At 37.9% G+C, this 19488-nt stretch overlaps 1 protein-coding gene and 1 non-coding gene across 5 annotated transcripts in view; one reads left to right on the forward strand and one right to left on the reverse strand.

Moving 5' to 3' along the window:
* The window catches only part of BCAR3 (BCAR3 adaptor protein, NSP family member), a 97349-nt gene extending 79114 nt beyond the window's left edge, over nucleotides 1-18235 (reverse strand). The window contains exon 1 of one of the 4 annotated variants that reach the window (XM_005026553.6): nucleotides 18042-18235. Coding sequence is in view for 1 of the 4 variants with exons in the window: in XM_005026551.6 (XP_005026608.4) it covers nucleotides 8214-8232 (19 nt within the window). In the remaining 3 variants the exon portion in view is untranslated. Of the gene's footprint in view, nucleotides 1-8213; nucleotides 8319-8832; nucleotides 8852-8891; nucleotides 9048-18041 lie in introns of those variants that run through there. The other 3 variants (XM_072041838.1, XM_072041837.1, XM_005026551.6) reach the window with 3 other exon arrangements.
* TRNAR-UCU (transfer RNA arginine (anticodon UCU)) lies at nucleotides 18097-18182 on the forward strand. The gene is given in 2 exon segments: nucleotides 18097-18133; nucleotides 18147-18182. It is a non-coding gene; the product is annotated as a tRNA-Arg (tRNA).
* Nucleotides 18236-19488: the final 1253 nt, after the last annotated feature.

Below are 19488 nucleotides of genomic sequence, written 5' to 3' on the forward strand. Positions count from 1 at the left end.
ACTTGCAAAGACGCTGCCAGTCATATCTTTGTGAACGCAGGGCAAGTCTGATAAACAAAAAACTGTTTCCTTTCCCTTTGAAGATACGGTAAAGGCAGTGCCAGGAATCCTATCACCAGATAAAAAGTACTACAGATAGATAACACAAATTGCTGAGCCAGTCTGAACTTGCTACGCCAATTCAAATTTGTTGAAAGTCTCTTTGATTAATTTTGTGGTAGCAAACTTTGTGCTTTATTAACTCTGTCTACATAACAGCTTTATTGGTCTTTCTGCAGATTGCCCAAAGGATTTTTCCCCCCGTCCTTTCCTGTTTTTCTCCTACACCTTGAGCAGCAATACTGCATCCGAATCATGAACAACCTTTAGCTGAATAATTCAGGTTAGATTATCTTGATTTCTCAGGAACCACTGTTAGGCTTTCCTTATCTGCTGACTTCTGTACTGCAGCATTCCCAATACCAAGCTTCCATCATCATCGTTAGGTGCACTGAGCCTCCTCATCAGAAGGACTTCCAGACTTGCCTCACCATATTATGCAGGGTATGCTGCAATACAGCATCCATGTCCAGGGAGGATAACCCCTACTGCTGTAGTACAGGACACCAGCAACTAGAACCTTAGTTCTTAAGTACAACTTAAAGGAACTCAGGTGTGTAGAGCAAAGGTTATTGCTCTAGCCAGGCTCTGCATTTACCACCAATATCAAAACACCTGTTGAGTGGCAGAAGTATAATCTGTGTGTTAAAAACTGATGTCTGCAAAAGATTTGGTGATAATAATAGTTTAACGTTCACCTAAAATCAATTACTCAAATATTCAGAACTACTGGGCCTGTTCAGCCTGGAGGAGGCTGAGGGGGGACCTCATTGCGGTCTACAACTTCCTCGTGAGGGGGAGTGGAGAGGCAGGTGACCTATTCTCCATAATCACCAGTGATAGAACCCCCGGGAATGGTGTCAAGCTGAGGCAGGGGAATTTTAGGCTGGACATCAGGAAGAGGTTCTTCACTGAGAGGGTGGTTGCACACTGGAACAGGCTCCCCAGGGACATAGTCACTGCACCAAGCCTGTCTGAATTTAAAAAGTGGTTGGACTGTGCACTTAGTCTCATGGTCTGAACTTTTGGGCAGACCTGTGTGGTGACAGGAGCTGGACTTGATGATCCTCATGGGTCCCTTCCAACTCGGGATATTCTATGATTAATGCATTTCAGGTGTAGCACTGGGCTTCCAGCAGCTGCACTACTTTGCTCTTGATTGTAACACATCTGTAATCTTGCAATAACTGGATAAACTCCTCATCACAAATTGTATGCTGTAACAAGTAAAAAATGAAGGGAGTTCTTCAGTGCTTTTAAAGAGTGTCAAACTCATGAAACTTTTCTTCTGGCATTTGTCTGAAGCTCTGCATGTTCTCTTTGGAAGAGGAGACAGAAACAACTTGTACCTTGAACAATGGTAACAGCAGATCTGCTTTTATATGTTTGCTTTCATTTATATTTAACCAATTTCACAGAAATTCTAAGTGTTAACAATAAAATAGCAAATCTGCATGCAAAAGTAAAACATGCTTCTATGTCATCAGTTTCATTTTGTGGAAAAAACAAACAAACAAACCAGAAACTAGCTTATCACCTGTCTTGGAAGGCTACAGGAGACAAAGCTATCATTGGGGGTGGGGAGGTCTGTTCCCTCTTGGCACAAGAGGTTAAGCAAGTTTCAACACTGACAAAATTGCACTGTGAAACTTGTGGTTTATAAATACAAATATCTGTGTTCATCTTAAAAGTCACACTGACATTAACTGATATGCATAGAAATATGATGAAAGTACACCAGTCCATAACACAGTAGGTACTGTACTAAGTATGTGAACAAATGTCAAAAGTAGCTGTTAGATGATCACATTAAATTATCCCAAGTACGGTTATCTACAGTATACAGAAATACTTCCACAAGATGCTTAAAGTTGTATGGAAATTTTCTGTTCTCGGTTCTAATGATATGATTGGGCATGGGTGTACAGAGCTTGTACACAGAGAAACAGTGGGATACCAGGCAAGAACACTGCACTTGAGGACTTGTGCCTCTTACCCATATGATAAATCACTCTGAAAGCTTTCCTGAACTGTTAAAGATGATTGATAGTTCCCAAACTTCAGGACAGAGTAATGAGAGAAGTTTCTTAAACTGTGTTTGCTAATCTTGATCCTTCCTAATTTTATTGCAGTCTTTCCGAAGTCCCTCTCTGAGTATAATTATTCTATTTTTCCCCCTCCTCAAACTAACTCGCCCTTTTAATTTTCATTTTCCATGTTGCAGTTTCATAGACTCCTCCAATTCTAATGGATTCTTTCTAGAAATATTTTCAAGAAGTAGGAAAAAGCACCATAGTAATAAGAAAGGCACAGGGAAATGTGGAATGCAGGAAAAAGGAAGAGAAATAAAAGCTAAAAAAAAAATGGAAGGAAAAGACATGAAGAACATTTTAAATTGTAGTTAGTAAAGAGAGTGAATAGAGAACAGGAATCCAGCACAGACCAAAACAAAGATCTGTAAGCCTGTAATAAAGCATGATTAGAGGAAAAAAAAAAAAAAAAAAAAAGAGTAAATTGACTAGAATATTCTTTTTTTCCTTTTTCAACCTCCATTTCATGAGCAGTAGTGCAGCTTTGCTAGAGGAAAAGTCTATAAACACATTATTTGCTCTAGAAGTAGATCAACAATTGCCTAGATAATTGTTTTCCATTTTTAAATGTAAAAAATCTCCCCATTGTTAAAAACAAAGCAAAACCAAGAAAAAAAAACAAACAAGAACAAGCCAATAACAGACTTGAATTAGATCAGTCGGTATGCTGTCTGTTGACTGAAACCCCATGAAGTAACGCCTTCTTCGAGGCACTTTTTTGATTTATTTAATTTCATTAGGTCTTAAGGGACGGTTAACAGCAGAGGTATGGGCTTTGGCAGTTTTGTTGTTTTTGTTTTTAAAGGCTTTAATATTCTGAACAGTTGTTATGTAAGGTAAGAAAAAGACAGAAAGGTAAACTATTGAAATATAGTTTTCTGAATTCAGACAAGCAAATGAATCAAAATTCAAACTAACATATCAGTCTGCCTCAATCCACTATTTGTCAATGAAATTCAGGATTAAAAATCGCCCCATTTTTAACCTTTTAATTGCTTAATGAATCATCAACATTTATGCCACTCTTTCCAGGTGCCATCTACTGTGCCAGAAACTTTCCAATAAATGGATTTTAACCTCTTAGTGTTTTCCAGAATGACAAGCCATATCATTTAATATTTGCTTTAGGTAAATGGTTTAAGATCCTTTGCCACATGCAATAAAGAAGCAGCAAGTTCTGAACAGTTTGAAGCCAAAACTGGATTTAAAGTTTTGTTAATAGTTCAGAGCTAACAGTGGGAATAAAGTAAGACTGGATTTCAAAAGAAGAAATCACAAAGATATCAGTCCTCAAAGACATGTGTGTGTACCACCTCTAAAAGAAAGGCGTCAAACAGAGATGCCAGGGGAAAATAGGGATTCTGGAGTAGGAATTTATATTTCTAAAAATCATTCTGCTATTTAGTATCCAAACATTTCCGATACAGAAATTCCAAATTCTGGATGTCTCATTCCAAAGAAAAGAGGTACTGTTACTCATATAGAAGGCCTCTGCAAGAATGGAGTAGCATTTAGCATTTTAGAGAACTGTGTAACAGTCCGTTAATGACAACAGCCCTCTGTACAGGTTAACGTTAGGTTTTCCACACATTCTTCTGTGCCAGCTTCATTGATGCTCCTTGACTCTGTTCCAGCAGAGACAACTACCTCAGCTATCAGTCAGTGCTATGAAGTGCACAGATGCACCAGCAAGCTCACACATTCAGCAGAACTCAAGGGGAACTTAAGCATAAAAATATTTATTCTAAATAATAATAGGTTGGAAAGTTACTAATAATAAGTTACTCTAACAACATCAGTTAAAAATACAAACTATAGTGACTACTGCCTTGCCGTTTATTGGATACTTAATTCAAGAAATGCCATTTGCAAAAGGGTTTATTCTGTTTTCCCAAACCTATGTCTGCACAGAGCATTCTGTAAAAACAGGGTTATATCATTTTCTTATTAAGCTATCCAGAACTAACAGGAGGTTTATAAATACAAGGCAGTTCTATGACATAATCCAGTTAGAGATAATTGCACAAAAGATCATTCTTTGCTACAAAATAAATCTCATGAATTCCCACTAAAGATTGTTGAAATGGAGATTCTTCCTTACTCCATTAACAAAACATTCATCAGATCAGATCTGTATTTCCAGATCTTCAAAATGAACTTCACATACAAATCAAAGTACTTACACTGTAAATATACACTTAAAACCAGAACCTACATGCAATTTCAATGGTCTTAATGAAATTACCCCCTCTTGGTCCAATGACAAATTGAAATTGTTTTTAAATGAATGAAATAAAATGAAATTTTAAACAAAATGAATAATTATGTATAAACTCTTATCAATGTCTTATATGTAGGTAACAACAAAAAAAATCTCTCCCTGCTCAATTGGAAATCAAGATGCTTTATATGCGATAACAATATTTATCTTCTTAAATGGTATCTGCCTTCATAAAAAGGAAGTCAAGAAAGAAAGAATGAGTTACTTTTCAGTCTACTATAGCTTTTATATCAGTGTTACAATAATGTATCAGATAGCCCCAGTTTCAACTGTCTGAGACAAGGAAAATACAAAAAGAAGACAGGGTATTGAGCAAGCGAAACATATTCATTAAAAATACACATCTTTCTTCTCATTCTAAAATATAAAATGCTGCTGATGATGGAGAGCTTACAGGTTTACAATATTCTGTAAATGTTAGCTGTTGTTCAAAACCATCTAACTCTTACTGACTCTCCAAAACTACCACTAGGTCATATAGTTGCAAAAAATATTCATGCAACAGGGAGCTCCTATAGCAAGCCTAATAATGAGGGGATTAGAATAGAAAGTGAGAGCACTGGACTTTCTTTTCTGCCAACACAGTTCAAACCCCAAGCAAGAGGAGGATAAATGAGCCAGAGGGGCTTCATTCATTCTCCATCAAACAACACACCACAAAAGATCCATACATTATGCCAGGAAAATACTCAGCAAGAATGAGCAGCCTTGGAAACAGAAATTCTTGACTCAAAGTCTGGTTGAAGGTCACTGCTCTAACACTGACAAATTCACTTGATTTGCATTTGATATATTGATACGTAAAGGATTTTCTGAGTTGTTTACAATCTTTTATTTCCTGCAAATCATCTGAAGATAGAGGCTAATATTAATCTTTTTGATTTCATAACTAGATGGAAGAGGACTAAAAGAAATGCTTCACATTATTGAAAGAGCTACTGAAGACTTTTTTTCTAATTTCTGTTAACTGAACTCTGTTAAATTAAAAAAAATAATGTGTTTGTATAAAGGAACACAGTCAGATTCAAAGTTTCTAGTTTCCTCACCAATACTTCCCTATATAGTAATAAACCTACATCCAATCTGCTAGTTCAGATCATGTTTAATAGCTTCAGAAAATTTCTGTTACCTAACAGGATGATGATGAACTCATGTTTATTGATTTGATTAAAAAAAGCAAAAAAAACCAAACTAAACACAACTTTATTTCAAGACAAATCTATGCTACACTGATTTTTTTTTTTTTTTAATTCCATGATGCTCGAATCAAATGAGATTAGACACAGTTAAGAAAGCAGCACTAATCTGATGATACAACTCTAACATATAAAGTGACAGGCCTATTATTGAAAATATACAGAAAAGGCTCCAACAATGACTAGATTGTTTTCCTTCTTTTCAGAAACCTGTTTATATGACATTGAGAGCTCTTAGCACGGCATCTAATTATCATTCCAAACATACAATCCACTGCAAAGGATTCTACAATCCTTGCACAATTTGGAGCTGTAATTTACTGCAGGAACTAATGCCGCACTTAGATATCTATCTTCAACACAAGTCAGGTAAGTGTCTAAACGTTGGGACTATTGATTGCAATCAGCTGCTAGGGCAGGAAAAAAAAAGTGCATTAAATTAATGGTTGCATTTAAGAATTTTAGATTTAGCAGTTTGTTATTTGAACTCAGTTTATTACTGAGAGCAGCCAAAGAGGAAGACACAAAGAAGCATTTGCTTCTTTGCAAGCACTTGATCAAACGCGCTCACACACAGGGGACCTTCTCTAAGTATTCTTTAGCCAGAGACTTGTATCTTCCCCTGGCTGATTCATGAATTAAAACCAGCTTTAGATATACACTGCAGTGCTTCAGCAGCATGAACTATAAAGTCCGGTATTTTTTTTTTTTTTTACCAGATAATAAAATAAAAATAATAATAATAAAATGTCATTCAGAGTATCTTAAATGCTTTGCCATTCAAGGAACAAAGACACGATTTCTCATTCCTTGAAGTCATATTTCAAAGTCCCTAAAATGCTAGTGTTTCTATCAGTAGTAGTTGCATTTTAGTTCCCCTGGTGTTGAAGCATGCTAGACGCAAGACTTGAAAAAGCATGAACAGAGGAACATGAGTGGATCCTAAAAGCTTTAGCATGCATAATGACATCACTTAAATAAGAATTATAAAATTAATTGCACTATGAGGTCTTGCTAAGAACAACAAATGCATTTCACAGTTCTTATTACCAACTCCTTCCTTTCCTAGTAAGCATGGCACATAGAAAGAGGAATGAAATCCCCATGACAGGATAAGCAAGGTGAGGACATGACATGAACTATTGCTGTAGCTACACAAAGTCTGTGTGCATACTTAAACATTTTCTTTGGTGGTGCCAGACACTGGTGAGAAGAATGCATTGTTATCATTGAAAGGAAAACTGGAGCCAGGAGCATTCTGGTATTACACAATAATGGTGGTGAACACAAAAACAAGAAAAGGCTGAGGATCAAAACAGCAATGTTTAGAAAAAGCAAATTATGTATATAACACTATTTTACTAGGAATTCACGGATACTGCATTGCACTTCATTACCCTCTGGTGTTGACTGGTGCTGAGAGTTAAAATTCAGAGAAAAAAAAATCCACTCAGTAACATTACTAAATGCAAAGCCACTCCTGATGTACATAAAGAACTGGATTCTATTCTAAAGCACCAACTGGTGCCCCAAATCCAAGAAATACAGAAACACCAGAACCCAACCATGTAATTTATTCAAACAAAGGTTTCTTGCTATTATCTTATACCATCACTTATTTTTGGTAGTTTGGTGGGTGGAAGAGTTACTTCTTAATATGTCTCTTTGCTTAAAATGAGCTGTTTAGCATTAAAAGGTTTTTGGTTTTTGTTTTCAATTACATATTTGGTTATATATATATATATATATATATAATATATATATATATATATAATTTTTGATGTAACATTAAAATGAAAAACTTTAGCATGGCTCCCTTCATCATCCCTCAGACAGAAATTCATGCTCGTGCCATGACTGCAACATTTTTCCAAGAGCAGAAAAAACAAGTACAGTCATGTGAAATAAGCTCTAAGCAACACCACTGTCAAAGTGGGAAAAACAGACAATACGCTAACATATTCCAGTATTTTTCCTCAAGCTTCTCCCTTATTTTTTCCCAATCCAGCTGAGAAGACGTGTTAAAATAAGATTAATTTTATCTTCCAAGTAATTTAGATAGATAAATTGACAAAAATGTAAAACAAATTCAAACATATTAAAAAAAACAAAATAAAACAATGCCCTGAACATAAACAATACAAGAAGAAAGATTCCCTGCATTACCTGACTTGCAAGTAATTAACACAATTACTTTTTTTATAATAAATGCAGATCATATACAATCTCCCTACAAACCTTTCTCTCTCAAAATATTACATTATTGCAAAGAGGATTTTAATCTTAATCTTCATGGATTTTATAAAATCTTTTATTATTACATAACAACATTTATTTTCATTCAGAATTTTAAAAAGCATTGCTCACATAGTGAGGAGGAACTCCTATGACTTAGACCTAAGATTAAGATTTTTCTAAATTTTAATTCTAAAAGAAGTTGAATAGGAAACATCTGCTAGCACATCTAATTGCCTGTTATTAACCTGTGAGCACTGTTCATAACAATAAAATGGTAATGATTAATAAAATATAACTAACAGTTCTTACCATAGAAGGAGGTTATCATGGTCTACTGCGCAGGCTTAAAAATTAAGAGCTTTCTGGTAACACACACCTTGAGGAGCCCTGTGCCCAATCAGCAGTCAGACCTGCCTAGGAGACAACAGCTGATGAATCATAATGATGATAATTGAGCTGTAAGGTTGTTTTTATGTTATTGGTGGTTTTGTGTGTGTGTTTCCTAAATGAGGAAGAAGCTGTATACTGTATTTTGTGAACTTCTTGACCTTCTTTTTTTGTTACTTTCCTACTAGATGAAAAGTGTGACAACTACTTGCCAATGATTCATTAAGAAACAAAGAAGTTTGTATCTTTCAGCTGTCACTTTTACAGGCTATTTCAAAAAATGGATTTTTTCAAAAAGAAATTTGCTTATACACTGGGAGAAAAGATTGAAAAACTAAAAGAAAAAAATGATGCATTTTCATCAAAGTAAAACAATGCACAAGCTCAAAACACATTCAAGCAGTACCAGAGATCAAAAGATTATTAGGGAAAGGTACACTTATTTACTCCAGGTATCACATTATAGTTTATCATGTTTTATTATTATTATTTGATTATGGTAGCCACTTACAAGGTTCAGTTAGGATCATTCCCCACTTACCTATGCTGCATGTCTGCCTTGAAATCCTTGATGCTCTCAAAAATTAGATGTATACTTACATTATTTTGCAATCCAGGTTATTTTTCTTTCAGCCACAGGTACTTATCCTAACCAGAAGACCCTTGTACTGAGGATCTGCAGAACAGGATGAAGCCAGTGCTGCACTGCGCTGTGTGCACAGCCTTGCTGTCAGCCTTGTGCTGTGCACGTCCAGTGGCTGCGGGCTAAACTTGGCCAGCTCCTCGCAACACAGGAGCCTCCAGGCAGCTCCCACTCAGTGCTGGCACTTGCACCACCTGCGTATCCTTGGCTTTATTTAAAAGTGCAGCAACCAATTTTCATGTGAACCTCCTTTCTGTTTGACAATAGAAATGAGAACTACAACTGAGAAAATCCCGTCAGAGCTCAAAAGATCAAAATGTCAGGTGACCTTTCAATAGGCAGGATATGCCCACCGATGTGCACCCCAATTTAAGACCGGAAACCTGTTTGATACGACACAACTCAGGGTTCCCAGTATTGGGAAGGACATGAAATTACATATACAATCATTTTTTTCCTTTTTTTTTTTTTTTTTTTTTTAAATCTACTGTATTAGCATGGTATTTTAAGCAGTACTTTACAGAGTTTGAGTGCATTCATTTCTCAGGCAATAATGAACCAGTACCTCCTGACACCAAACAACAGGTCACTAGATTGCTTTGAGGCAAAACCTCAAGAAAGAGAGGTATGATGTCAGGAATGTTAAAATCCATGAGTTGAAGAGCAATGACTATCATTTATATAAGTAAATTAAAGTTGAGCCATGTGCATCTTGCAGGTGCAATTTCCCATGCGCAACATGTGTCACACGTGCTCTGCCAGCTCAGAAATTGCCAATGTGGATTTCTGACTTGAAGTGACTGTGCAGAGGCTGTGGGGGGTTGATTTCACCATGATATTCTGCGGATTAGCAGGACAGTCACCGCAGCTCCATTCTGTACTGCAGGAGCAGAGACCCAGAAAAAACCTGTCAAATCGAAGCCAAACCCCTACCAAATTTTTACTAGCACCATCAACATTATTCTCTTTCTCCATAGCCCACATCTTCATGTTTCTGCTTTGTCCTTTCTTTTGTCCACCAGGTTCTGCCACACTATCTTCCAGGAATTCCAAATTAATTAATTAATTAAATTAATTCCAAATTCTTCCTGCCACAATAGTCCTATTTTAACTTAGCGTGACTATAATTTCCCCAGCCTGCCTAGAGATATCACTTCTCACACTTTCACCAAATGCTGTTCAACTGTTTTCTCATTCTGACTAGTAACCTGTGTCATACCACCATCTCTAGTAGGTAACTGTTGCTGAAAAATAAGATGCAAAACTGTCAGTCAAAAAAACTAAGGCCTCTATTCAATAACAATTGCATAGCATTTAATACTAAATACAAAAAGCGTCCATTTTGGTGCCAACCTAGCTTTGTCACCACAAGACCTACAAAAGCAAATGACAATTTTGTTTAATGAGTAATGTAATTGCTACAAAGTCCACATAAATAAAAATCTGGATGAAGCACCACTGAGCCTCTATCCGGGTGTAAATGTCCCCCTGCAATTTTGGATAGGGGCTGTACTGGTATTTCGGGCTTTTTCGGTCTGGTTCTCTGGATTCCACACCTTTGTGGTTGCAGACTGGAATATCTACAGTTCTTCTTACAACCGTGTATTGCAATAATTATATTTGCATTATTTCCATGGAGGGAAAAAGATAGCAGAAAAGAATAGATCTCGTTAGTAGTGATTGCTATAATTTCCAGCTATCAAAGACACTGGAAGCTGCTTGTTTTGATTAGCTGCTGTAATGACTGGTACATACTGCTAATTCAAACAAATCAAGATGACCATATGTAAGTATATCTCACTTCTACAAAATAAGGAGACTTTGAGTTAATGACAGACTAAACAGGAATTCCAGTTCTTAAAGTGGATTTTTTTTCAGGTTGTTAAGTCAATGCTTACTGCCTGCCAGTATTTTGGAAATAAAATTGAAGTCCCCAAAAGAACAAAAGGACATTATTTTACTGCAACACTAGAACCGAGGAAAATTCAGTACTGATTTAGAGTGGCAGAGCTAACTCTGCACATTCATCACAAAGAAACCTTTGTGTCTGCACTATCTGCACAGAATAGCCTTTGATGTGCAGCTTTTTGTGTCTTCATACTGTAACTTCTGCAGAGTATTAAGCTGTATTAACTTCAGTGACTGGCTTTATAAGATAAAAATTGGAATGAAGAATATGGAACAACAATTAATCAATGCTTAGCTACAGACATCTCTTACTAGTTCTTCTTCTGCTATAGCTGTTAAAGCAGAGGAAAAATTATTCTCATAGAAGTGCAGAACACAAGTTTGGTGGTCTGCTTCTAAGCTTGCTGCAAAATTGCAACGTGGCATTCACTTATACAATATCTAAATAACTTCCAGAATAAATTTACCGTGTTTACAGATAGAAAACATTTTTTTAAAGTGTCAGTGTTGAAGCCTCGATCAAGTTGTAATATTTTTGACCAGTACACAATGCTACTTCCTATGTATAATGTCATTCCAATGGGGGTTCTTGAGAAGATATTTTAACTTAATTGGTGCATGGGGATCTTTGCTGTTTTCACTTTCCTTAGATACATCTATTAGATACATCTTAGATACATCTACAATACATGGTTAAATAAGGTGTCTTGGAACTATAATAGAAGTTAGCCAGATTTCAAGTGAGCCAGTACAAGACGATAAATGTGGCTCAACTGATGATCATCATCTATTGTAAACAGCAATATATTGGGCAAATCTATGGTTCTAGAAAGATCAGTCAAGTTATGTTATATAATCACCTTCATTATACAATTCCAAGATAGAATGTAAGCAAACGAAGGACAGAGCAGAACTCCAGACAGGTAAGACAGAGCTGTGTCTAGCTCCTGGCCCTGCTAGTGACTGGCAGACATCTTTAAGTGTCACTCAGCCATTTCTCAAGTAAGTCTGCCTACAACTGGAATTTTGCTATCTGGTTTTACAAAACCACTTGATAATAAATAGAATATTAAAAGACTAGAAATTACCACAGTAGTCAAAATGGAAATACACATTTCAGGTAACTGCTGTACTATTTCTAATGCGCATAAACCCAGTATCATCACAGTTCTCCAACTGAGTACAAACTTCCAGTTCCCTCTGTGTGCTTCCCATCCTGCAAGCATTTATATCCAGGCACTTAAGATGGGCCTCCAGGTGTGCTGCTTTCACAGAGGATGAGTGAGATCCTCCCCCATCATAAGGGCACCTCTTCACTGAGCCCAAGCCAGCACTTCTCTTTAGATGAGAACCCTTCCCTTGGGACGTATTCCCTCCTATCACAGCCTCCTCTGAAAAGACTGAAGAGACACCTGGGCCCCTATGAACTTCACCCTCTGAACTGAAGAGCCCTAAAACACTAGTGACTTCCTACTTGCCATATCTCTTCATCCAAAATACCCGCAGTATCTGCAGTTCTCTTTTACAGAACTCGTGCTTTGTCAACTTCCCTGCTGTTAGTCTTACTGGAGAGTAAGCCTGAGTGTGTGCATGCACCACAAGCTGCCGAGCATCTTCTCTGCACCACTGTGCCTGCACAGGGCCGGGTGCCCAGTCTTTACTGCCAGTATGCTCCCCTCACAGCTTGCCAAGTGGGAGTGAAAGAGTGAGCAACACAAAGAATGTTGGTATGGAGTCGGAAGGCTGCAGGCACTGACTGGAGAGTTTGGCAATTCCACAGATGTACCATGGTGCTAAAGCTTCTGCGGAAGACTGAGTTGGTTATGATCCTCACTATACCTGCAAGTAAATGTGGATGGCTTGCCAAGCCATGCCATAAGTAAAAGACAAACACACGGTTAGAATTTGAGAATTGCTGGCACCCTGTCCCGTGCCATTCCATTACCTCATATTGCATGCGGTGCCTTCAGTTACAAAAATCAAATTCATAAATTGTGATACAGTTCCATTAAGTGAAAATTCAAAGAGACACAGATGATTTATGAATAAAGCTTGAAAATAAAATTCACATCTTCTGGTTCTAAAAATCCAGAGGGATAATTTTCTGACAAATTCTAGTACAGTCAAATCAACATACATTTGAAATGGATCTAGTAAAAACTTGTTGAGACAGAAAGGGAGGGAGGGAGAAAAGTATATATATAGTTCTGGGCTAAATTCCCAGACTGTGTAATATTTGTAATTAAAAGACTGACAAAAGAACATGATTTTAAATAACATTGTTGCTGCAATTACATCAGAGTCAGTATTCACATATTATGCTGAGTCAGTCACTCATAATCACAAAGCAAAATTTCATTAAGAATAAAACTTTCCATCCTTTCAGAAGATGCCTGGCAATTCCTTACCAGAAGAGGCACTGACTACACACAGCCTTAGGGACACACTTTCTGCTCAGTGATGACCTAACAGTTGGCAGGACACCATGAGCCAACTATTGTTTTTAGCTGTCAAGAAAAATAGCCTGCACAGTGGGAAATCTACAAAGTGCAACAAGACCCATAATTTATTCCAAGATCAAATTCTCCTTATCAAGGAGATGCGAGTCTGCAGCATTTTCTCTTCCTACCTCTATTCAGTCAGTAGAGATTAAAAGCACTTCTCCCAGAAAGAACAGTAATGACAGCACTTAAAGCCAGGGTTTATTAACCAGGGACATCTCCAAAGAAAAGGTTGGCAAAAATCACCTGTTTTCTGTGTGAAAGGGAACACTGTGCCAACTCAGCTGGTAACAAACAAACTAAAAGTTATTACAGGCCAATTTTTCCTCTTACTAACGTCGACATAGCCTTGAAATAACTTCACTGACTTGGTTTAGTTAGGTCAGATTCAGAATGGTGCAAATGAAAGCAGAAGTTAAGGCAGTGTTTTTCTTAGAAAACATTCCCATTACCTGCACTCAACCAGATGTCTGCACTGCACCACTGCTCAAACACTGCACTTGTTTCATATGTACACATCATTCACAGAGCACGTGAGTGAGGAGAGAAAACAAATACTGCATTTAAATGGTGTGGGGGAAGGTAAAGATTGTTTTAGATGGTTTCAAAATTATCATCTTTTAATTGTGTATTCAAATTCTTGTTCTTAATCTGCATCCTTGCTGAGCAAAATTTATATATTAAATATCTCAATGTCCTATATATAAAGAAGTTCATACTAAAGAATTATGTCCTACCCCTGTTGATGTTTTCTGAAGTCTTGAGACCAAATCTGTATACCGGCTGTGGGTTTTCTCATATTTGTTTTGCATGTAAACTCTGGCAAAGAGATAATTTTTATCAGTGTCTCAAGTTTATTAGGACAATACAACTGCTTCATTCTTACAAAATGAAGAACCAGTAACTGAGCTGAGAGAACAACCAAATAAACAGGGAACAGGAGAATTCCATCATCCAGTAGCATTTAGCAAAGCTGTACAAAGGAGAAGGGAAGCTTGGTGAAAAGCAGCCCAACTGTCTGGATAGATTCTAATATATAACTTTTGCCACTTAGGTTTGATATATGGAAACTGACAAACAAAACCAGGTATGTAATAAGGCATTTCCAGAGGAAATTTCATCTCAGAATTTTAAAGTTACCTTGCAGATGACTAACAGCACAACAACATGCGGGAATACGAAAACATCTAGCACCTATATTTTACATAAGGGAAAATGGAGCAGACTGTAACGTTGTATAGTAGTTGCAAGGCTGGAACAAGAATCCAGAAGTTCAAGATTAAATCACTAGACTGCAGATACGTGGTGGTTTTTGTTTTGTTTTGTTTTTTAATAGGAGGAGCTGATTTACAGTGACATCTGTGAAAAGCTTTAAAGGAACAACTCAACTGTGTAAATATTTGTTGGCTTGATGTTAATAATAATAAAAAAAAAAAGCCCAGATATTACATCTGGTTTTCAAAACGTAAGGCAAGAACAAAAACTTTGCACCTTCAACTTTGTTTTTATAATTATTAACTTTAGCTTGTAGTCTTTGGGACTGTTTCACAACTTAAGGTAAATCTGAGGATCAAGTTGAGGCAAAAATGGCTGTTGCTCATCTCTTTGTTTGCTCTGAAAACAACAAATAGCAAAAGAGAGACTAGATAAAATTTCATTATACCAGAGAAATAAACTTAAGCTGAAGAGCAAATGCTTACAGAAAAGATATGCTGAAATCTAGGATTTTGCTATTAAAAACAAACAATTAAAAACAAAAAACAAAAAACACAAACAGCAAGATGTGGAGCTAAGCCACACGGAAATAGAGAGCTGTAGCACAAAGGACAAAGGTCAAGTGTGGTTGGTACAGTTAAGAACATTAATTCAAAACGCATCACAGGTAAGTACCTTGCACAATACACAACTTGAGGAACATACAAAAAAGAAACTGAAAAGAGCTACATGAGAAAGTTTGAGAAGTGACAAACTTTAGTTTATTATCAAAACTGAGATGTTAATAAAGAGCAAAAAAGATCCATACTTTTAAAATAAAGTGAACAGGTTCTCCTTTTGCAACAGAAAAGCACAAAAAAGTTATGTTCCTTAAATGCACTGGAATACAAGATGAGTGAAATGCAGTAGATCAACACTGTAAATCGACACTGAAAAAATGCTCGTAGCTATTTTTCACTGTGTTAAGCTACACAAACAAGGACTACAAAAATAAAAGCAGAAAAGGGCCATAAAGCAAGCATGAAATAATTCTGCAAAGCAACCCCCCACTGGAAAACAATGCTGAAACCCAAATTGTAGAAAGTCTCTCAAAGACCACTCCAATCTTATGACTAATTTCTAGGTTTTTATTATCAGTGGGAAAATACCATAGGGTGGTGATATTTTTGGCCTGCTTTTGATCCGCTTGCTGTCTTGTGTCAAGGTATTGCTATCTCAGTTTCTCCTCATTTAAAATTAGCAGAATAGCACCTAGCTTAGTTCAGTGAAAATTGTCTAAGTGCCAGCACAATTGAACTTCAGCTCCCTGAAACAGAGCATAAATGTGAAGAGGAACTAAGAAGACAGCTTGTAAGAGAACTGAACTTCAGCTGGTGCTAGAAAAGCTAGTCCAAAGGACACATCCAGGTCCAGACGCTATCAAAGGTTAATCTGTTGTTGCTTAACATACCACATTTCCTCAGTTCACGAACTGTGAGCTGTTCTGTTTCTCATGCAGCAGCTCCATCTGTTGTCAAAAACGAAAAGTGGACTTTGCATTGGGACTACCGTCACAGGGGAGGGGAAAAAAATACAGAAATAGACTTGAATAATTTTAAATATCTCTGGACAATTTCTGTACACATCCCCAGTCAGCCCTGCAAGAACACCAGCCAGCCTGTTACCCGCCTGCGTAAACCAACTAACCAAACTGAAATTACAAGAGGAGGTAACACTCACACAAGCCTCAGAATTCTTTGTTCATACAGCTTCAGGACTAGTTTTCTCAAAGCTAACTCCTGCTCTTCACTATCTGCAATTATTAGTGCTCTGCTGTCCAAAGCTACCATGGTATCAAATCACACTGGTGAGGTGCTGACACTCGGTTGCCCTAAAATAAATGTGCCCGGATACTCCTGTACTACAGGATGTTCATGGCAATTTTCAACTACGTACAAGTGATTTAATTGAGCTGAACAAATATAAATTTAAGCTCATTATTTTGATGACTAATTCAGTTCTTAAAAACAAAAGTTCTGTTTCCTTTATGAAGCACAGAGCTTGAGTTGTTAGTCTGAGGACACAAATAAACATTTCTTTACAAGAAGCACAAAGGAATTTGGTCCAGAACGGCACAGTTGTGGCAAGACCACACAGACCCAGAGCTCGTAAATCTAGTGAGATCTACTCTGATTCTTGTAGAACTTTGATTCTTAGATGCATTTATTTTTATGTTCTTCTCCACTCCTATAGGTACTGATATCGATTATTACATGAAATACCAGACTCTCACAAAACCTGTACAACCTGTGCAACGCATGCAGCAGCACTACAGATCTGATGTGCTGCCAGCTCTGCCTGTTCCGGCCCCAGCTCGCTCTCCTGAGGCACCCAGGTGCCCAGGAGTCCTGTGCCCCGCTCTGAGTCCTGCAGCAGCAGACATGTTCCTGATCAGAACTACAGATTTTAAGGAAGAGTCTTGTTTTTTGTTCTTCCCATTTAGAAGGTTTTTCAAAGACTCCAAATTATTCTCAGTAAAATATTCTCAGTCACCAATTTCCAGGCATTTCCCACATCTCACCATATTTCTCTGTCACCTCACAACATCGTGTCTAGCAGAGACTTCAGGAACATATTTTCACTATTTTCACTTATCACCTTCCAGATTCCCCCACAGTTTTTTTTTTTTTTTGTTTGTTTGTTTTTTTTTTTTTTTCTCATGTGGCACTGGAAAGCTACAAAATGCTGCAGTGTATAGGGTGCACAGTAAACATACCCATGTTTTTCCCAAGTACTTTAATTCAAATACTATTGTTTTAAGAAAACGTGTTGAGATTGTTTCTAAAAACCTCCAGTGTTGGAAATCACCTATATTAAAAGAACTTCCTGTGTGAAGTGTATTTAAAAGAATATAAGGTTTGGAGCTGACCCAGTGTAGCTTCCATATTCTTGATATGGAAAAGTTTTTTTTGGGTCTGAAATTGAATTTTCACATTTAGCCCAATATGAGAAATGCTTGTATTTATTAATGCAGAATCAGACCTAAACTAATTTGTCAATGTTTCATGTTCATGTGTGTTCCAAGACCCAGTCCTACCAAGATTTCTTTACATAACTTTATTTGAGGATGCTTGGGGGAACAGTTCCACAACATAAGGAAACTGTGGAACAGGATTCCCTTATGTTCCCTCTAATATAAGGGTTAATATTGAAACCACCCAAGTGTGATGACAATAAATATTTTATGTACAGTACTGATGGAAAAACAACAATCCGTCTCTCAGAAGAGGTAAAGGCACAGGCCTGCCAAGCACCTCACAGCAAGCTGCAGTCACCCTTCCCCTCCCTGCCCCCGGCCGTGCATGTAGGCTGCCTCGGGACTTGTTTACACAGCAGCTAATACGGCTAAGCCTATTCATACTAGTTTAAAAAAAACGGAGAAATGATAAAAAGCGCGTCATTAACGAGTGGAAAAAGAAAGCGCCCAGCATCAAGGGCACTTACAGTCAGAGCAGGGTCGCGCAGGCTCTATGGGCGGCGTGCGGAAACTCCAACAGGTGGCTCCGTGGCGCAATGGATAGCGCATTGGACTTCTAGAGGGTTGAAGGGATTCAAAGGTTCCGGGTTCGAGTCCCGGCGGAGTCGCATGTGCTCTTTTATTTTCCTTCCTCTCTCCGCGTGGCTGCGACCTTTCCCCCTACCCCGCCCCCTCCTTCCGTCCCTTCCCTCACGGCCGCGGTAACCGAGCCGACCGGCCTGGCGCTTCCCGGCGGCCGGCTCCCGGCAGCGAGTCCCTGCGCGGCAGCGCCGAACCCAACACGGACGCCCCCGCGACGGGGCGCTCGGGCCCGCCTCCTGCCTCAGGCTGCGACCGAGCCCTGAGGCGCGCGGGGCGCCAACGGCCGCCTGTGGCCGCCCGCCCGTGCCTCATGCAAGGAGTGGTTTTAAAAAAATGTTTGGAAAGAAAGGTCCCAAGCAAACCCTGACAATAGCAACGACCTCGACACTTGTATCTGAGCAACTGAGTCATGCTGTTAGGTTTCTAGAACCAACTCTGGAACACGGTCTTAGCTGGAAATAAGGCTACTTCTCTCCTTCAGTGATGGTCTGACACAGATCTAGTCAAAGTAATTTTCAAGCAACAAAACGCCCACAAAATGCAGCAAATGAAACAAGCATTTAATGTGTCAATTAATGCCATCTTTTCTTCCTAACCTATGCATACCAATAAAAAGAAGACAAAGAGCCACTTTAATTAGACCTATCAAAACAAAAATTTGGGTGGTAAAATAATAATAATAGAAAAGCAGCAGCAATAAGCAAACCTCGATGCTATTCATGTCTGAAATAAATTCATGATTTATTCACAACTTAAATTCATGATGCGATTCATGAATTATATTTAATTAAAAAAATGCTTTTTAATCCTGCACAGGTGACTACAGCCTCTCTTTCAAATCATAATAACGTTTATTTAATAACAAGGTAAAGCCCCATAACTGAAAATGAGCCACACTATTAGTAACACCAACTATGACTGTTTGACAGCAGAGAAGCCCATTCAGGAATGCTATCTAGCTATAAAATATGTAAAACCCTTTACAGAAACATCCAGTGTTCCTGAATTCACGGTTAAACAGCCAACACTAACTTCTCTTACATGAATCCCATAAAAGCAACTAAGTCAAGCGACAGACAAAATCTTCCTCATCCCGTCACTTCCAGCAATGCATTCATTTCCAACTACTACTCTCCTTAGTTTTGTATTTAAGGGTAATGCCACAAAATCTGCCTAGACCCCAGTGAAAGAAATAGAAGGCCAAGGCTTTCACATTTCACATTTACATGTTGCAAGCAACATTTACACAACCATACTTGAGAAGTGCGTAAGTTAATTAAGAGAGAGACGTGCCTGATGGCGAAGCGGGGAATTCCTTGGCACAAGCACACA

This window comes from Anas platyrhynchos, chromosome 8, assembly GCF_047663525.1.
Source record: "Anas platyrhynchos isolate ZD024472 breed Pekin duck chromosome 8, IASCAAS_PekinDuck_T2T, whole genome shotgun sequence".
In the NCBI taxonomy this organism is placed as follows: domain Eukaryota; kingdom Metazoa; phylum Chordata; class Aves; order Anseriformes; family Anatidae; genus Anas; species Anas platyrhynchos.